The 14,061-nt window shown below is 43.4% G+C and overlaps 3 protein-coding genes across 3 annotated transcripts; all 3 read left to right on the top strand.

Annotated features, from left to right (window-relative positions):
- Window positions 1-227: 227 nt before the first annotated feature.
- On the top strand, window positions 228-639 carry LOC113469521 (angiotensin-converting enzyme-like). The gene has a single exon (XM_026827300.1). It carries the CDS (start codon window positions 268-270, stop codon window positions 622-624), a length of 357 nt encoding a protein of 118 aa, XP_026683101.1. The 5' UTR covers window positions 228-267; the 3' UTR covers window positions 625-639.
- A 3,212-nt stretch (window positions 640-3,851) lies between these two features.
- Window positions 3,852-13,787, top strand: LOC103514272 (angiotensin-converting enzyme; the record flags this gene model as incomplete). Its single annotated transcript, XM_008479141.3, is given in 10 exon segments — window positions 3,852-3,932; window positions 4,580-4,738; window positions 6,180-6,255; window positions 6,613-6,726; window positions 9,013-9,110; window positions 9,583-9,877; window positions 10,694-10,937; window positions 11,271-11,424; window positions 11,750-12,014; window positions 12,436-13,787. Coding segments are annotated over 10 exon segments (1,578 nt in total), but the record flags the coding sequence as incomplete, so codon positions are not given.
- On the top strand, window positions 12,821-14,028 carry LOC113469520. The gene is made up of 2 exons (XM_026827299.1): window positions 12,821-13,262; window positions 13,293-14,028. Exons 1-2 carry the CDS (start codon window positions 12,847-12,849, stop codon window positions 13,315-13,317), a joined length of 441 nt encoding a protein of 146 aa, XP_026683100.1. The 5' UTR covers window positions 12,821-12,846; the 3' UTR covers window positions 13,318-14,028.
- The last annotated feature ends 33 nt before the right edge of the window (window positions 14,029-14,061 follow it).

Here is a 14,061-nt window from a genome sequence, read left to right as displayed (position 1 = left end):
TGGACCCGACCATCAAGGTATGTCCACACATAGACCGGTCATCGATCGACGTCGACGGACACGTCTACACTGCTTCGACAACACAGATTTTCCTCGTCAATCGACGGCCGGTCGTCTATGTGTGGACACACCTTTGGTTTTCTTAAGGATGTCTGTTTCTTTAGATGACCTTGTTTAGACTGCGGGAATAAAAGGACTTTTCAGTCTCATTTCGGCAGTATAAACAAGGTATATTTCTGAACTGCCCAGGGCTACACGGTGCACAAAATGTTCCGCACCGCCGAAGAGTTTTTCACCTCGATCAACATGAGCGCCATGCCTCCCGAATTTTGGGAACGCTCTATGCTCGAGAAGCCCCAGGGCCGGGAAGTGGTCTGCCATGCGTCGGCGTGGGACTTTCACGATGGCAAAGACTTCAGGATTAAGATGTGTACGAGAGTGAATGAGGAAGATCTGTTTACGATTCATCACGAGATGGGGCATGTGGAGTATTTCATCCAGTATAAGGATCAGCCGATGGCGTTCCGCGAAGGAGCGAATCCTGGTAAGAATACGCGGGGTTGGGTAGCAGAGCTTAACTCCATACACAAAAAGCCCAATCTGAGGCTTACTTGTAGGGGCTAGACAGCCCTAAAGGATGGGTTAAGCTTCTACGGATCTTGGGTAGCAGAGATTGCCTTAGCGGGCACGGTTAGCTCAGTGGTAATGCGCTTGCTTGCCACGCAGAAGGACCCGGGTTCGAATCCCACCATCGGTTAGCCCAGCGGTGATGTGCGCTTGCTTGTCATGCAGAAGGTTCCCACCATCCCGACAAAAATTTATACTCGTTTTTCGATTGCAAATATTTCAACGGGTTACTTTCTGGAGTTCTCGTGTTGACCCACCACCGAACTGGGAAGTATTGTGTCTCTAATCGCAGTTATAGGTTATAGTCCATATAATTTTAAGAGTACCTTTAAGAGTATTTCTCCCCAAAAGTTCTTCTCACAAAGTCGTCCCTTCCTCTTAGGTTTTCAAAGACTTTCAAGAGTATTTCTCCCCAAAAGTTCTTCTCACAAAGTTGTCCCTTCCTCTTAGGTTTTCAAAGACTTTTAAGAGTATTTCTCTTTTAGTCTATCCCCTCTTCGGGTGCGGCACCTTTTGTTGGCTTTTCCGCTTCCAAAGTTGTCTGTCTACAACTACCTGAAAACGGCTACTTTCCCTGTCGCGTATAATATCTCTAGTAGCGCGGTCAAACTTTCTTGACTTGGTAATCTTACACTGGTAATGCCGCCACTGGTCGCTACTCGATTAAAGTAGCTATACATAATTGTCCTCACGAAGCTGAGTGCACTTGCACTCCAAACACAGTCGAAAAAACTCCGACCCTCCGGGAATCAAACCCGGGACCTCCGGAGTGCAAGCCCACTCGGCCACGGAGGTTGTAAATGTGACTCACCCAACAGATGTGCTGGAATAGGTCCTCTTCGGTTCACCACTTTGTCTCCATACTTCTCATTCAGACGCCGTCTGGTATACGCATGGATCTGCAGATATAGAGGCCGGATCTGGTCCCAGAGTTTGGCCACCTGATCGCGAAAGTCCGGAGTATCGTATGCGTCCAGCCAGTATTCCGCAGCATCCGTGAAATCTGGACACAAGTTGAAGAGAAAGAAACATTCATTAACCAAATAACGTAGCATTGAAAATAACATAGCTACATAACATACCTACGTATGTACCTACTCGTATAGTCAGCAAATGTGATAAGGATGCAACACGACTCTTTTGGTTAAGATCGGTGCAGCGGTTGACGGAATTTTTGCGGTTTTCGACATAATTCAATAGGATAAGGAAAGTCCTGTGATGTTTTACTTACTGTTCTTGACAGCCACTTCGTTCTCCAGATCCACATACTGCTTGTAGTGATTTCGCACTTGTTTTCCGCTCTTCTTCCTGAATTCCGTCCAGTAGTGGCGTAGCTCCTCAGGATCTCTGCTCCCGATGAAAATTTCCGTCAGTTCTGATGGGGGGGAGAAAACCAGATTTGAAAGCATTAGTTTGGCGAATGGACTGGCTCAGGGACGTTAAACAGGGAGTAGACCAGCTTAGTCTGGCTGTGGGGCACATTAAACAGGGAGTATACCAGCCTGAATTTCCCTTACTAAAGAAATAGCAATGGTTGAGTGCGAGGGGCATCCAGTCGTAAATTTTTTTTGCCAAAATCAAATGTCAGCCCAAAGCAATCACCCTAGCTAGGAGGAGAAGAAGAAGAAGTACTGGCTAACAGCCTGTTAAGTTCTACATTTGATCTGTATAGGCTTAACAGGGCTGTTAGCTATTAGGGACCAAAAAGAAAGTTGGTTAAACCCATCCACAGGGTTATTACCTGGTTCAAGGGTTAGGTTGCAATTCTTTTCGTTCTTATGCTGGCAGATCTTGGCTGTGCTGTAAATGGATTCCATGTCCGACTGGATTTTCTCCAACTGAAAGTATTGTCATGGTTGTAATTATGTTTGTCAGTTTTATAATGGACTTCAGAAAATCCGTACTTATGTTTACCAGTTCTACCCTGGGTTTCGCTAAATCTTGTATCTCTCAAACGACCCCGTTCTTCCGTCAGATAGTTAAGTAGCCTCGCCGAGATCAAGGTGTGTATTTGGCCTCGAGTGAGAGCCAGCAGGTGGACCATACATTGAATTTCGTCAAATCCAGTTTTATATAGGGTTTCGTCAAAAGTACAGTCTCTCGAATGATCTCCAAATCTTGTATAGTCCCTCAAACGATCTCCGAATCTTGCATAGTCGTTCAAACGACCCCGTTGGTTCGTCAGTTGGTTAAGTAGCCTCGCCGAGATCAAGGTGTGTATTTGGCTTCGAGTGAGAGCCAGCAGGTGGACCATACATCAGAGCAGAGGCTCGAGGGTGGTGGTCTCACGTAGGTATGCTTCATGCTCTTCCATGTAGCGGGACTTTTCCGCGTCAGAACGGAACACCTCTGCAAAAAGGGGAAGGAGACGGATTAGTTTGTTTAGCCCAAGAGTCTGACTCTTAACCCGGAGGTGCTGGCTTCGAATCCCGGCCAGGACGGAAATTTTCTAACCAAACGTTCTTGGATAGGCATGGATGTAAAAAAATGTGCCTTGCAGTAATGCGAAAGCGGTGCCGTGGTAATAAAAAAAGTTTGTTTACCCAGCAACAAGTGGTTGAAGTGTTTAAATTCGTGTTAATTCATCTCGGGATGTCAGACCGAATGTTTAATAAAATAAGTGTTTAAATTTGTCACATTCCATCCTGATTCAAAATGGCGGCGCTTCAAGTCATGCCACTCATGCCGCGCTCATTCCGTACAAAGGCCGGTTCAACCACTAGTATTCTATACAAAAACGGATCTATCCATACTTACTCTTGTCTGTCGCCTCCCAGCCAATATGTTCTCCAGTCCTGGCATTCTCCTCTTCCAGCCACTTGTACAGGGGTTCAAAATACTGGAGTAGGGCACTCGCATCCATTTCCCTCTGGCCGGTAATGGCCTCCATGGCATCAGGCCATGGCTTGGAGGATCCCATGGCCAGCATGTTCTTCAGGAGGTTCCCGGCCTCGGTGGAACGGTATATGTCACATTCGTGCAGAGGCTGCTTGGATGGGTCGTTGGGGTCGAATTCACCGGCCTTTAAAAGAGGAAATGTCACTATTAGAATCAAGCGTGCCGGCAGACAGACGCGTGAACGTCAAGAGTCTAAAGTGACACACGTCACAACGTCCGATTTTTTTTTTTTTAATAGGTTTGACAGAGGGAGCTGTAACTGCTAAGGTCTTACCATCCCCAAATCGAAAAGAGAATGAAGACAGGATAGAAGAGCCAGCCGAAAGACGGGACACTATCTGAACGACGGCTACAAGGCGGAGTGGGCCTACGCCACCAATATTACCGACCATAACTTGGAAGTTAAGGTGAGGGGGTAGAAACACACTATATCATCACGTCACGTGAGCTCTAGTGACGTGATGGTAGTGTGGCTGAACGACATTGCCTACAATATTATGAGGAAATACCGGTTTGCCATCCCGGCAAAGAGGAAGGACTTTATGCAGCATAAAGAATGGTCGATCTAACTGACAGGATAATTATCCTTATTAGTAGCCAGATTTACGATTAAGTTCGCCCCAGGCGGGAATCGAATCCGCTACCTTACAGACATTGTTTTCATCGTTTAACAAGGGAAACTTTTAGGCAAAACATTACAGGAAATGTGATTCTCTTTTTGGGAGCCATACAATCTTCAGAATTTGTGTCCACTCACGCCACGGGTCCTTTGTGGTCGAAAACTATGCTTTGAAAATTTGCTCGTTTCTTCTAATTTTAAATTTACCTTTAGCCAGCCTAGTTAGCTTGGAGGGTAGCCCGTCTGCCTTGTAAGCTGTAGATCGCGGGTTCGATTCTCGCCTGGGGCGGATCTAATCCGAAACAGATAAGATTCGTTCTCGGAACGGCTGGCTTTCTCCTGTCCAAGCTATACATATCTAGGCCGGCACAACTTTACTTCACTCTTCGCTTTCGGGACCTTCCTATTTATTTGACAACCGTGGTGTGATTTCAGATGAATAAATCCGCGGAACATGCCCAGTTCACCAAGGACCAATGGAAGGAGCTCATCAAATACCCGTGGCAAACCTATTCCAACCAGGACCTGCGCCGTCAGTACAAAATGTACTCCATCCTGGGTAGTGCTGCGTTGCCATATGAGAAATTCCAGAAGGTAAAAGATACATGCAAAATTTTGACGTCACAGTACCGAAATACCTAACTAAGTTTTGAAAGGTTTTCCCATTTTAATATTACACCTACGTCATGACATTGGGGAAAGGTTTTTTTTTTTTTGTGGGATGCTTGAATGCCAAGAGAAGAGGCTGTAACACCTATCTACTTATGTAAACTTTAAATTTGTCGAATGGAAACAAAAAGTAAAAAGTAATAACTATTCAAATTTGTAACACAAAGTGCCTCAAGGCAAACGTTCAATATCGGGAAACTTTTGATAGGTAACCGTAGGTGTAGGTTTTGATATATTTAGGTATTGTTTCAAATAGTAAGTATGTAAATTGCGATTTCCATCTACCCTTTCCTTTTTTTTGAAAGTGTCTCAATTTTCGACAATTCTTGTGATTTTTCATTTTGTGTATTCCCTCATATCATTTTCTTTTATTTTTTGTATGTTTACCTAACCTATTCGTATGGGTTTGAATGCCCCCTACGTCCTAAATATGTTAGTACAGTCGAACCTCGATATAAGAGAAACTGGACTTAGTGGCAATCTGGATATAAGAGAAAAAAAGGATGGTCCCCTGGATTCTCTTATATCCAGGTTCGACTGTACTTGATATTGATCTCTGAGAGATCAATATCAAGTACAGTCGAACCTGGATATAAGAGAATCCAGGGGACCATCCTTTTTTTCTCTTATATCCAGATTGCCACTAAATCCAGTTTCTCTTATATCGAGGTTCGACTGTACTAACATATTTAGGACGTAGGGGCATTCAAACCCATACGAATAGGTATAGGTAAACATACAAAAAATAAAAGAAAAGGTTATGAGGGAATACACAAAATGAAAAATCACAAAAATTGTCGAAAATTGAGACACTTTCAAAAAAAGGAAAGAGTAGATGGAAATCGCAATTGACATACTTACTATTTGAAACAATACCTACATATCAAAACCTACATCTACAGTACTTATCAAAAGTTTCCCCATATTGAACGTTTGCCTTGAGGCACTTTGTGTTACTTACAAATTTGAATAGTTATTAGGTACAAAATTCGGGAGGCATGGCGCTCATGTTGATCGAGGTGAAAAACTCTTCGGCGGTGCGGAACATTTTGTGCACCGTGTAGCCCTGGGGAGTTCAGAAATAGAGTAGAATATACCCTGTTTATACTGCCGAAATGAGACCGAAAAGTCCCTTTATTCCCGCAGTCTAAACAAGGTCATCGAAAGAAACAGACATCCTTAAGAAAACTAAAGGTGTGTCCCCACATAGACGACCGGCCGTCGATTGACGAGGAAAATCTGTGTTGTCGAAGCAGTGTAGACGTGTCCGTCGACGTCGATCGATGACCGGTCTATGTGTGGACATACCTTGATGGTCGGGTCCAGAAACTGCGTTTAAACTCACTCTTGTGGACCTAGCCATTAGAGAATTAAGGTCAACATCCTTGGTGAAATTGGGTCGGAAAACATTGATCAATGGCAAGAGACAGCACAAGACACAAGTCTGTGGAGGAGCATAGGAGCTCTGTTTAGGATAAAATCCCTCTCGGGCGGGAATCGAACCCGCGACCTAGCGCTTACAAAATCTTACCTGTCTCACTAGTTCGGCAGAAACATCAGGTGGTGTCTTTTCAGGATAAGGTACCACGATGTCGTAGATGTTACCCCAAGTCTGAGCCCACATATTACCTGGGGAACATATAGAAGGAAAATCGTGTGAAACTCACGAGTCTCACAAGTGGGAACGGGTCTTCATTCGTCCTCGCATATCTCACTATTAAATCATTACTTATGGTTGCACTAACATGTAAGTCTATGTACCATCAACACTGCTTTAAGCTGCGGTTACACTAGATCAGATGTTTCGTCTTATAACTTATTATTATTCAAATACTATACCAGACGGCGTCTGAATGAGAAGTATGGAGACAAAGTGGTGAACCGAAGAGGACCTATTCCAGCACATCTGTTGGGTGAGTCACTCCGGAGGTCCCGGGTTTGATTCCCGGAGGGTCGGAGTTTTTTCGACTGTGTTTGGAGTGCACTCAGCTTCGTGAGGATTAAGTATAGCTACTTTAATCGAGTAGCGACCAGTGGCGGCATTACCAGTGTAAGATTGATGATACAAGTAGATGAGAATTATAGTAAAGGAGGTACTTAGTAATGTTGTGATGTCCACAAAAGTTGTGAAGAAGCTTAGGCATAACCGCATAACCAGTCAGGTCTTCTTGATAGTGAGTGGCCGGCCTCAGAAATTGACGAATAACTCATTAGTGGCAATCTGGATATAAGAGAAAAAAAGGATGGTCCCCTGGATTCTCTTATATCCAGGTTCGACTGTACTTGATATTGATCTCTATCTATACTTTCAGTTGGAGAAAATCCAATCGGACATGGAATCCATTTACAGCACAGCCAAGGTCTGCCAGCATAAGAACGAAAAGAATTGCAACCTAACCCTTGAACCAGGTAATAACCCTGTGGATGGGTTTCACCAACCTTCTTTTTGGTCCCTAATAGCTAACAACCCTGTTAAGCCTATACAGATCAAATGTGGAACTTAACAGGCTGTTAGCCAGTCCTTCTTCTTCTTCCTCGCCGTTTTTCGTCAGTCTCTCAATCAGCCCTAGCTAGGGTGATTGCTTTGGGCTAACATTTGGTTTTGGCTACAAAAATTTTACGAGTGGATGCCCTTCGCTCTCAAGCTTCCCTATTTCTTTAGCAAGGGAAATTCAGGCTGGTATACAACTGTCCATTAGACTCACATTTACCTAATGGTCCTAATAGTTAAGGTCAGAGTAGGTACATATGTACTAGGTGAGGTAGTGTACATATAGGTACCTAGATGAGTACCTACCTACGAAATGAGGAATCTGTTTTAGTGGATGTTCCAAATTTTCCATGAGAAGAGAGTTAATTTAAGTGATGTGCGTTTTTAGTGGATGTGCCAAAAAACCGTAATCTGAAATTCTAACTAAGTCTGCATAAATCACCTGTTACTAAAGAATAGTAGGTCTTAAGGACCAAGGACATTTAGATCCGGTGTCATTACTACTTGTGACTAACCTCGAAAACGTGAAACGTGCTTACCTGTCTAGCTCAATCCCGGGATTGCAATTCAAACACACTGCAGTGCCAAATAATGCGATCTTCTGTTCAAAATTCGCTTAAAAATCCCTCAAATTCACTGAATTTCTGTCCAAATGAACTCGGTTGTTATATCACGACCTCCAAACAACGAATGAACGAAAGAATTATTAAGGGCACTGTATCCACAAACGGATGAATTTTACTGGGAATGGAAAAAAATAGCGTATGACTCCACATGCAAATTGGAAATTCTAGGAATTATTCCTTCTCGCGGAAATCTCGCATAGATATTCGACTTTAATTTAATCATCCGAGAATAACTCGTGACTTGTGGAATCTGAATTGGGTTATCCGTAACCGTGATAAGCATAACTCACTTCTCCGGATATATAACTCCGGATTTCAATGCCCTTGAAGAATTCTGGGACTAGAGAGGATAGAGGAACAATCAATAAAATTTATTGACGGACTTTAGAGAGAAACAATAAAATTTATTGACAGACTATAGAGAGAAATAATCAATAAAATTTACTAACGGACTATAGAGGGAAACAATCAATAAAATTTATTGACGGACTATAGAGAGAAACAATCAAAAAAAATTATTGACGGACTATAGAAAGAAACAATTTACTGACGGACCAAGGGAAACAATCAATAAAATTTATTGACGGACTATAGAGAGAAAGAATCAATGAAATTTATTGACGGACTATAGAGAGAAACAATCGATAAAATTTATTGACGGACTATAGAGAGAAACCACATCTGTTGGGTGAGTCACTCCGGAGGTCCCGGGTTTGATTCCCGGAGGGTCGGAGTTTTTTCGACTGTGTTTGGAGTGCACTCAGCTTCGTGAGGATTAAGTATAGCTACTTTAATCGAGTAGCGACCAGTGGCGGCATTACCAGTGTAAGATTGATGATACAAGTAGATGAGAATTATAGTAAAGGAGGTACTTAGTAATGTTGTGATGTCCACAAAAGTTGTGAAGAAGCTTAGGCATAACCGCATAACCAGTCAGGTCTTCTTGATAGTGAGTGGCCGGCCTCAGAAATTGACGAATAACTCATTTTGTGTTAAAAACGCCCTTTATCCCATGGATTCCCCAATCTTTAGATTCACACCTTAGGATTGCCGATTAATTTTGAGTTCTATATGTTCCCCAGGTAATATGTGGGCTCAGACTTGGGGTAACATCTACGACATCGTGGTACCTTATCCTGAAAAGACACCACCTGATGTTTCTGCCGAACTAGTGAGACAGGTAAGATTTTGTAAGCGCTAGGTCGCGGGTTCGATTCCCGCCCGAGAGGGATTTTATCCTAAACAGAGCTCCTATGCTCCTCCACAGACTTGTGTCTTGTGCTGTCTCTTGCCATTGATCAATGTTTTCCGACCCAAGGTGCGCGTTCTCAAAGGATGTTAACCTTAATTCTCTAACGGCCAGGTCCACAAGAGTGAGTTTAAACGCAGTTTGTGGACCCGACCATCAAGGTATGTCCACACATAGACCGGTCATCGATCGACGTCGACGGACACGTCTACACTGCTTCGACAACACAGATTTTCCTCGTCAATCGACGGCCGGTCGTCTATGTGGGGACACACCTTTAGTTTTCTTAAGGATGTCTGTTTCTTTCGATGACCTTGTTTAGACTGCGGGAATAAAGGGACTTTTCGGTCTCATTTCGGCAGTATAAACAGGGTATATTCTACTCTATTTCTGAACTCCCCAGGGCTACACGGTGCACAAAATGTTCCGCACCGCCGAAGAGTTTTTCACCTCGATCAACATGAGCGCCATGCCTCCCGAATTTTGGGAACGCTCTATGCTCGAGAAGCCCCAGGGCCGGGAAGTGGTCTGCCATGCGTCGGCGTGGGACTTTCACGATGGCAAAGACTTCAGGATTAAGATGTGTACGAGAGTGAATGAGGAAGATCTGTTTACGATTCATCACGAGATGGGGCATGTCGAGTATTTCATCCAGTATAAGGACCAGCCGATGGCGTTCCGCGAAGGAGCGAATCCTGGTAAGAATACGCGGGGTTGGGTAGCAGAGCTTAACCCCATACACAAAAAGCCCAATCTGAGGCTTAGTTGTAGGGGCTAGACAGCCCTAAAGGATGGGTTAAGCTTCTACGAATCTTGGGTAGCAGAGATTGGCTTAGCGGGCACGGTTGGCTCAGTGGTAATGCGCTTGCTTGCGATGCAGAAATTCGTCCCGTTCCCACTTGTGAGACTCGTGAGTTTCACACGATTTTCCGAATGTCCTGTAAGCAATGTAATTTAAATGAGAGTGTTTCCACCACACACCACACGATTCTTATTCCGAACGACAAGTGGGAACGCGCCTTTACCGAGAGAGTGAATTCACGCAGATGACAGAAGTCCGCGTTAGTACCCATACTTGTTAAAACTCGTGTATCCAACTTCGGTAAAGTTATTGAGAGCATGCCAATTTTCAAGGTTCTAGGACCGAAAGCTGTGTTCACACATAGTCGACCGGCCATCGTTTGATGTCGCCTGAACCGTCCACACTGCCTTGATAACACGGATTTAGCTCGTCGATCGACGGCCGGTCGACTATGTGTGGACACAGTTTCACGTTTAGATAACTACATAGGTACCTACCTACATAATACACACAAACACACGTACAGAAATAATTGATGAATATACATAATTCTTGAAACTACATACATTTCTTGGAGTAGCCAATGGATTTGGGGCATGATTAGTTCTGAAGTCCATTATAAAACTGACAAACATAATTACAACCATGACAATGACTACGAAACCCAGAGTAAAACTGGTAAACATAATTACGATGAAATTCGTCACGCAAGCGATGAACAACGAAAACAACATTACAATAACATTCGTCGCGAAGGTGATAAACAGAAAATTCGGCATACGAACAAAAATAAACTCCGACAAAACTATCTTTATGGTAGAAGCCATCTTTCTCTTCAAGATCGACACTTTTTTGATCAATACCTTTGTCAATATCATGATGGACTTGTGGCGCTGGGGGGTGTTCAAGAAGGACATTAGTCATGAGGAGTATAACAAACACTGGTGGAAACTGAGGTGAGTGAATAAAATAGAATATAATATACCCGGTTTATACTGCTGGCTGGGGGACGTTAAACAGGGAGTAGACCAGCTTAGTCTGGCTAGGGGACTTTAAACAGGGAGTATACCAGCCTGAATTTCCCTTGCTAAAGAAATAGCAAAGGTTGAGTGCGAGGGGCATCCACTCGTTCAATTTGTAGCCAAAATCAAATGTCAGCCCAAAGCAATCACCCTAGCCAGGGCTGATTGAGAGGCTGAGGAAAAACGCCGACCCCGTCTGTACACGGGAAAAGGCGAAGAAAAAGGAGAAGACTAATGAGACGTATATATCTGTTTTCTTCATTGCAGACATGACTACCAGGGAGTCGAACCCCCAACCCACCGTTCCGAGGATGACTTTGACCCGGGTGCAAAGTACCACATCGTCGCCTCTGTCCCTTACATTCGATACTTTGTGTCCTTTGTCATTCAGTTCCAATTCCATAGAGCTCTCTGTGAGAAGGTAAGATATCTTTTCCAGCCTAGTTAGGTTGTAGGGTAGCGCGTCTGCCTTGTAAGCGCTTGGGTTCGATTCCCCCCCCCCCCCGGGGCGGGTTTTTTTTTAAACGGAAAAAGCCCCTTCTCGGAAACGGCTGGCTCTTCTATCCTGTCTTCATTCTCTTTTCGATTTGGGGATGGTAAGACCTTAGCAGTTACAGCTCCCTCTGTCAAACCTATTAAAAAAAAAAAAATCGGACGTTGTGACGTGTGTCACTTTAGACTCTTGACGTTCACGCGTCTGTCTGCCGGCACGCTTGATTCTAATAGTGACATTTCCTCTTTTAAAGGCCGGTGAATTCGACCCCAACGACCCATCCAAGCAGCCTCTGCACGAATGTGACATATACCGTTCCACCGAGGCCGGGAACCTCCTGAAGAACATGCTGGCCATGGGATCCTCCAAGCCATGGCCTGATGCCATGGAGGCCATTACCGGCCAGAGGGAAATGGATGCGAGTGCCCTACTCCAGTATTTTGAACCCCTGTACAAGTGGCTGGAAGAGGAGAATGCCAGGACTGGAGAACATATTGGCTGGGAGGCGACAGACAAGAGTAAGTATGGATAGATCCGGTTTTGTATAGAATACTAGTGGTTGAACCGGCCTTTGTACGGAATGAGCGCGGCATAAGTGGCATGACTTGAAGCCCCGCCATTTTGAATCAGGATGGAATGTGACAAATTTAAACACTTATTTTATTTGACATTCGGTCTGACATCCCGAGATGAATTAACACAAATTGTAAACACGAATTTAAACACTTCAACCACTTGTTGCTGGGTAAACAAACTTTTTTTATTACCACGGCACCGCTTTCGCATTACTGCAAGGCACATTTTTTTACATCCATGCCTATCCAAGAACGTTTGGTTAGAAAATTTCCGTCCTGGCCGGGATTCGAAGCCAGCACCTCCGGGTTAAGAGTCAGACTCTTGGGCTAAACAAACTAATCCGTCTCCTTCCCCTTTTTGCAGAGGTGTTCCGTTCTGACGCGGAAAAGTCCCGCTACATGGAAGAGCATGAAGCATACCTACGTGAGACCACCACCCTCGAGCCTCTGCTCTGATGTATGGTCCACCTGCTGGCTCTCACTCGAAGCCAAATACACACCTTGATCTCGGCGAGGCTACTTAACCAACTGACGAACCAACGGGGTCGTTTGAACGACTATGCAAGATTCGGAGATCGTTTGAGGGACTATACAAGATTTGGAGATCATTCGAGAGACTGTACTTTTGACGAAACCCTATATAAAACTGGATTTGACGAAATTCATTGTATGGCCCACCCGCTGGCTCTCACTCGAGGCCAAATACACACCTTGATCTCGGCGAGGCTACTTAACTATCTGACGGAAGAACGGGGTCGTTTGAGAGATACAAGATATGACGAAACCCTGTATAAAACTGGATTTGACGAAACCCAGGGTAGAACTGGTAAACATAAGTACGGATTTTCTGAAGTCCATTATAAAACTGACAAACATAATTACAACCATGACAATGACTACGAAACCCAGAGTAAAACTGGTAAACATAATTACGATGAAATTCGTCACGCAAGCGATGAACAACGAAAACAACATTACAATAACATTCGTCGCGAAGGTGATAAACAGAAAATTCGGCATACGAACAAAAATAAACTCCGACAAAACTATCTTTATGGTAGAAGCCATCTTTCTCTTCAAGATCGACACTTTTTTGATCAATACCTTTGTCAATATCATTCAAGTGATGGACTTTATGGCACCCAACATCACTCTCTTCATCAAAGACACAACTTTCCCAGCCAAGATCGTAGGGCTGACAAAGGATATTACCTAAATCCACAGTGAAAATGATAAACTCAACTAAGTGATGGAGATTTTCCAACATCAAGATATTCATAAGAACCGTCATAAGATTGGTAAAGGATTTCAGGATTACCTTCAAGATATCTGCAAATACCAGCATGAAGGTTTTTATGGGATCCACAAAGACTGTTAGGTCATTAAAACGAATATTATACGTATGGTGAACCCAGTGGATAGTTCAAGAACACACCATGCTCATCCGTGCTTAACTTCAGTGTTACATATCTGTGTACTTAACTAAATTATTGACACTATTTTTAGGTACCTAGGTTTACATTTTATTTTTTCGTTATATCGTTTATCAAATTTTATTTATTTTAGAATGACGAAATTAGGCAGATGAAAGGAATTTATGGAAACTCTTGTATTTTGTGCATCGTTCATCGTCCCACACAGTAGTAGAGTAGAATAGAACAGAATATACCTTGTTTATTCTGCTCGAATGAGACTAAAAATTCCCTTTACCCCAACAGTCTAAACAAGTTCTCGTGTATTTTATAGGTTTAATAACAATATAGGTAGGTGCCTAAGGTTAGGAAATGACTGTCGTGATTTTGTACGAGAGGTAGCGCTTGTTAATTTTCCGTAACTTCCTTCCATCTGTCAACTTAAGAATTCATTTAGGTTCCCGAAAAGGAAAATGCACCTAATGTGTGTCAATCTATAAAGAAAAAAATACAAAAATAAAATGCAAAGTTATAAGAGAAATACACACCTTATACTTAGTTTTTATTAGTAATCCTAT

Source organism: Diaphorina citri, unplaced genomic scaffold, assembly GCF_000475195.1.
Source record: "Diaphorina citri unplaced genomic scaffold, Diaci psyllid genome assembly version 1.1 scaffold1113, whole genome shotgun sequence".
In the NCBI taxonomy this organism is placed as follows: domain Eukaryota; kingdom Metazoa; phylum Arthropoda; class Insecta; order Hemiptera; family Psyllidae; genus Diaphorina; species Diaphorina citri.
Note: the sequence above shows the minus strand (reverse complement) of the source record. Positions and strands in the feature narration are given on the sequence as shown.

Excerpts from the sequence above, each read along its gene's own strand:
- LOC113469520 (XM_026827299.1), top strand. The coding sequence starts at position 12,847 with ATGACGAAACCCTGTATAAAACTGGATTTGACGAAACCCAGGGTAGAA. Across the intron at positions 13,263-13,292 it reads ACTTTCCCAGCCAAGATCGT|CAGTGAAAATGATAAACTCA; the intron begins AGGGCTGACAAA and ends TACCTAAATCCA.
- LOC113469521 (XM_026827300.1), top strand. The coding sequence starts at position 268 with ATGTTCCGCACCGCCGAAGAGTTTTTCACCTCGATCAACATGAGCGCC.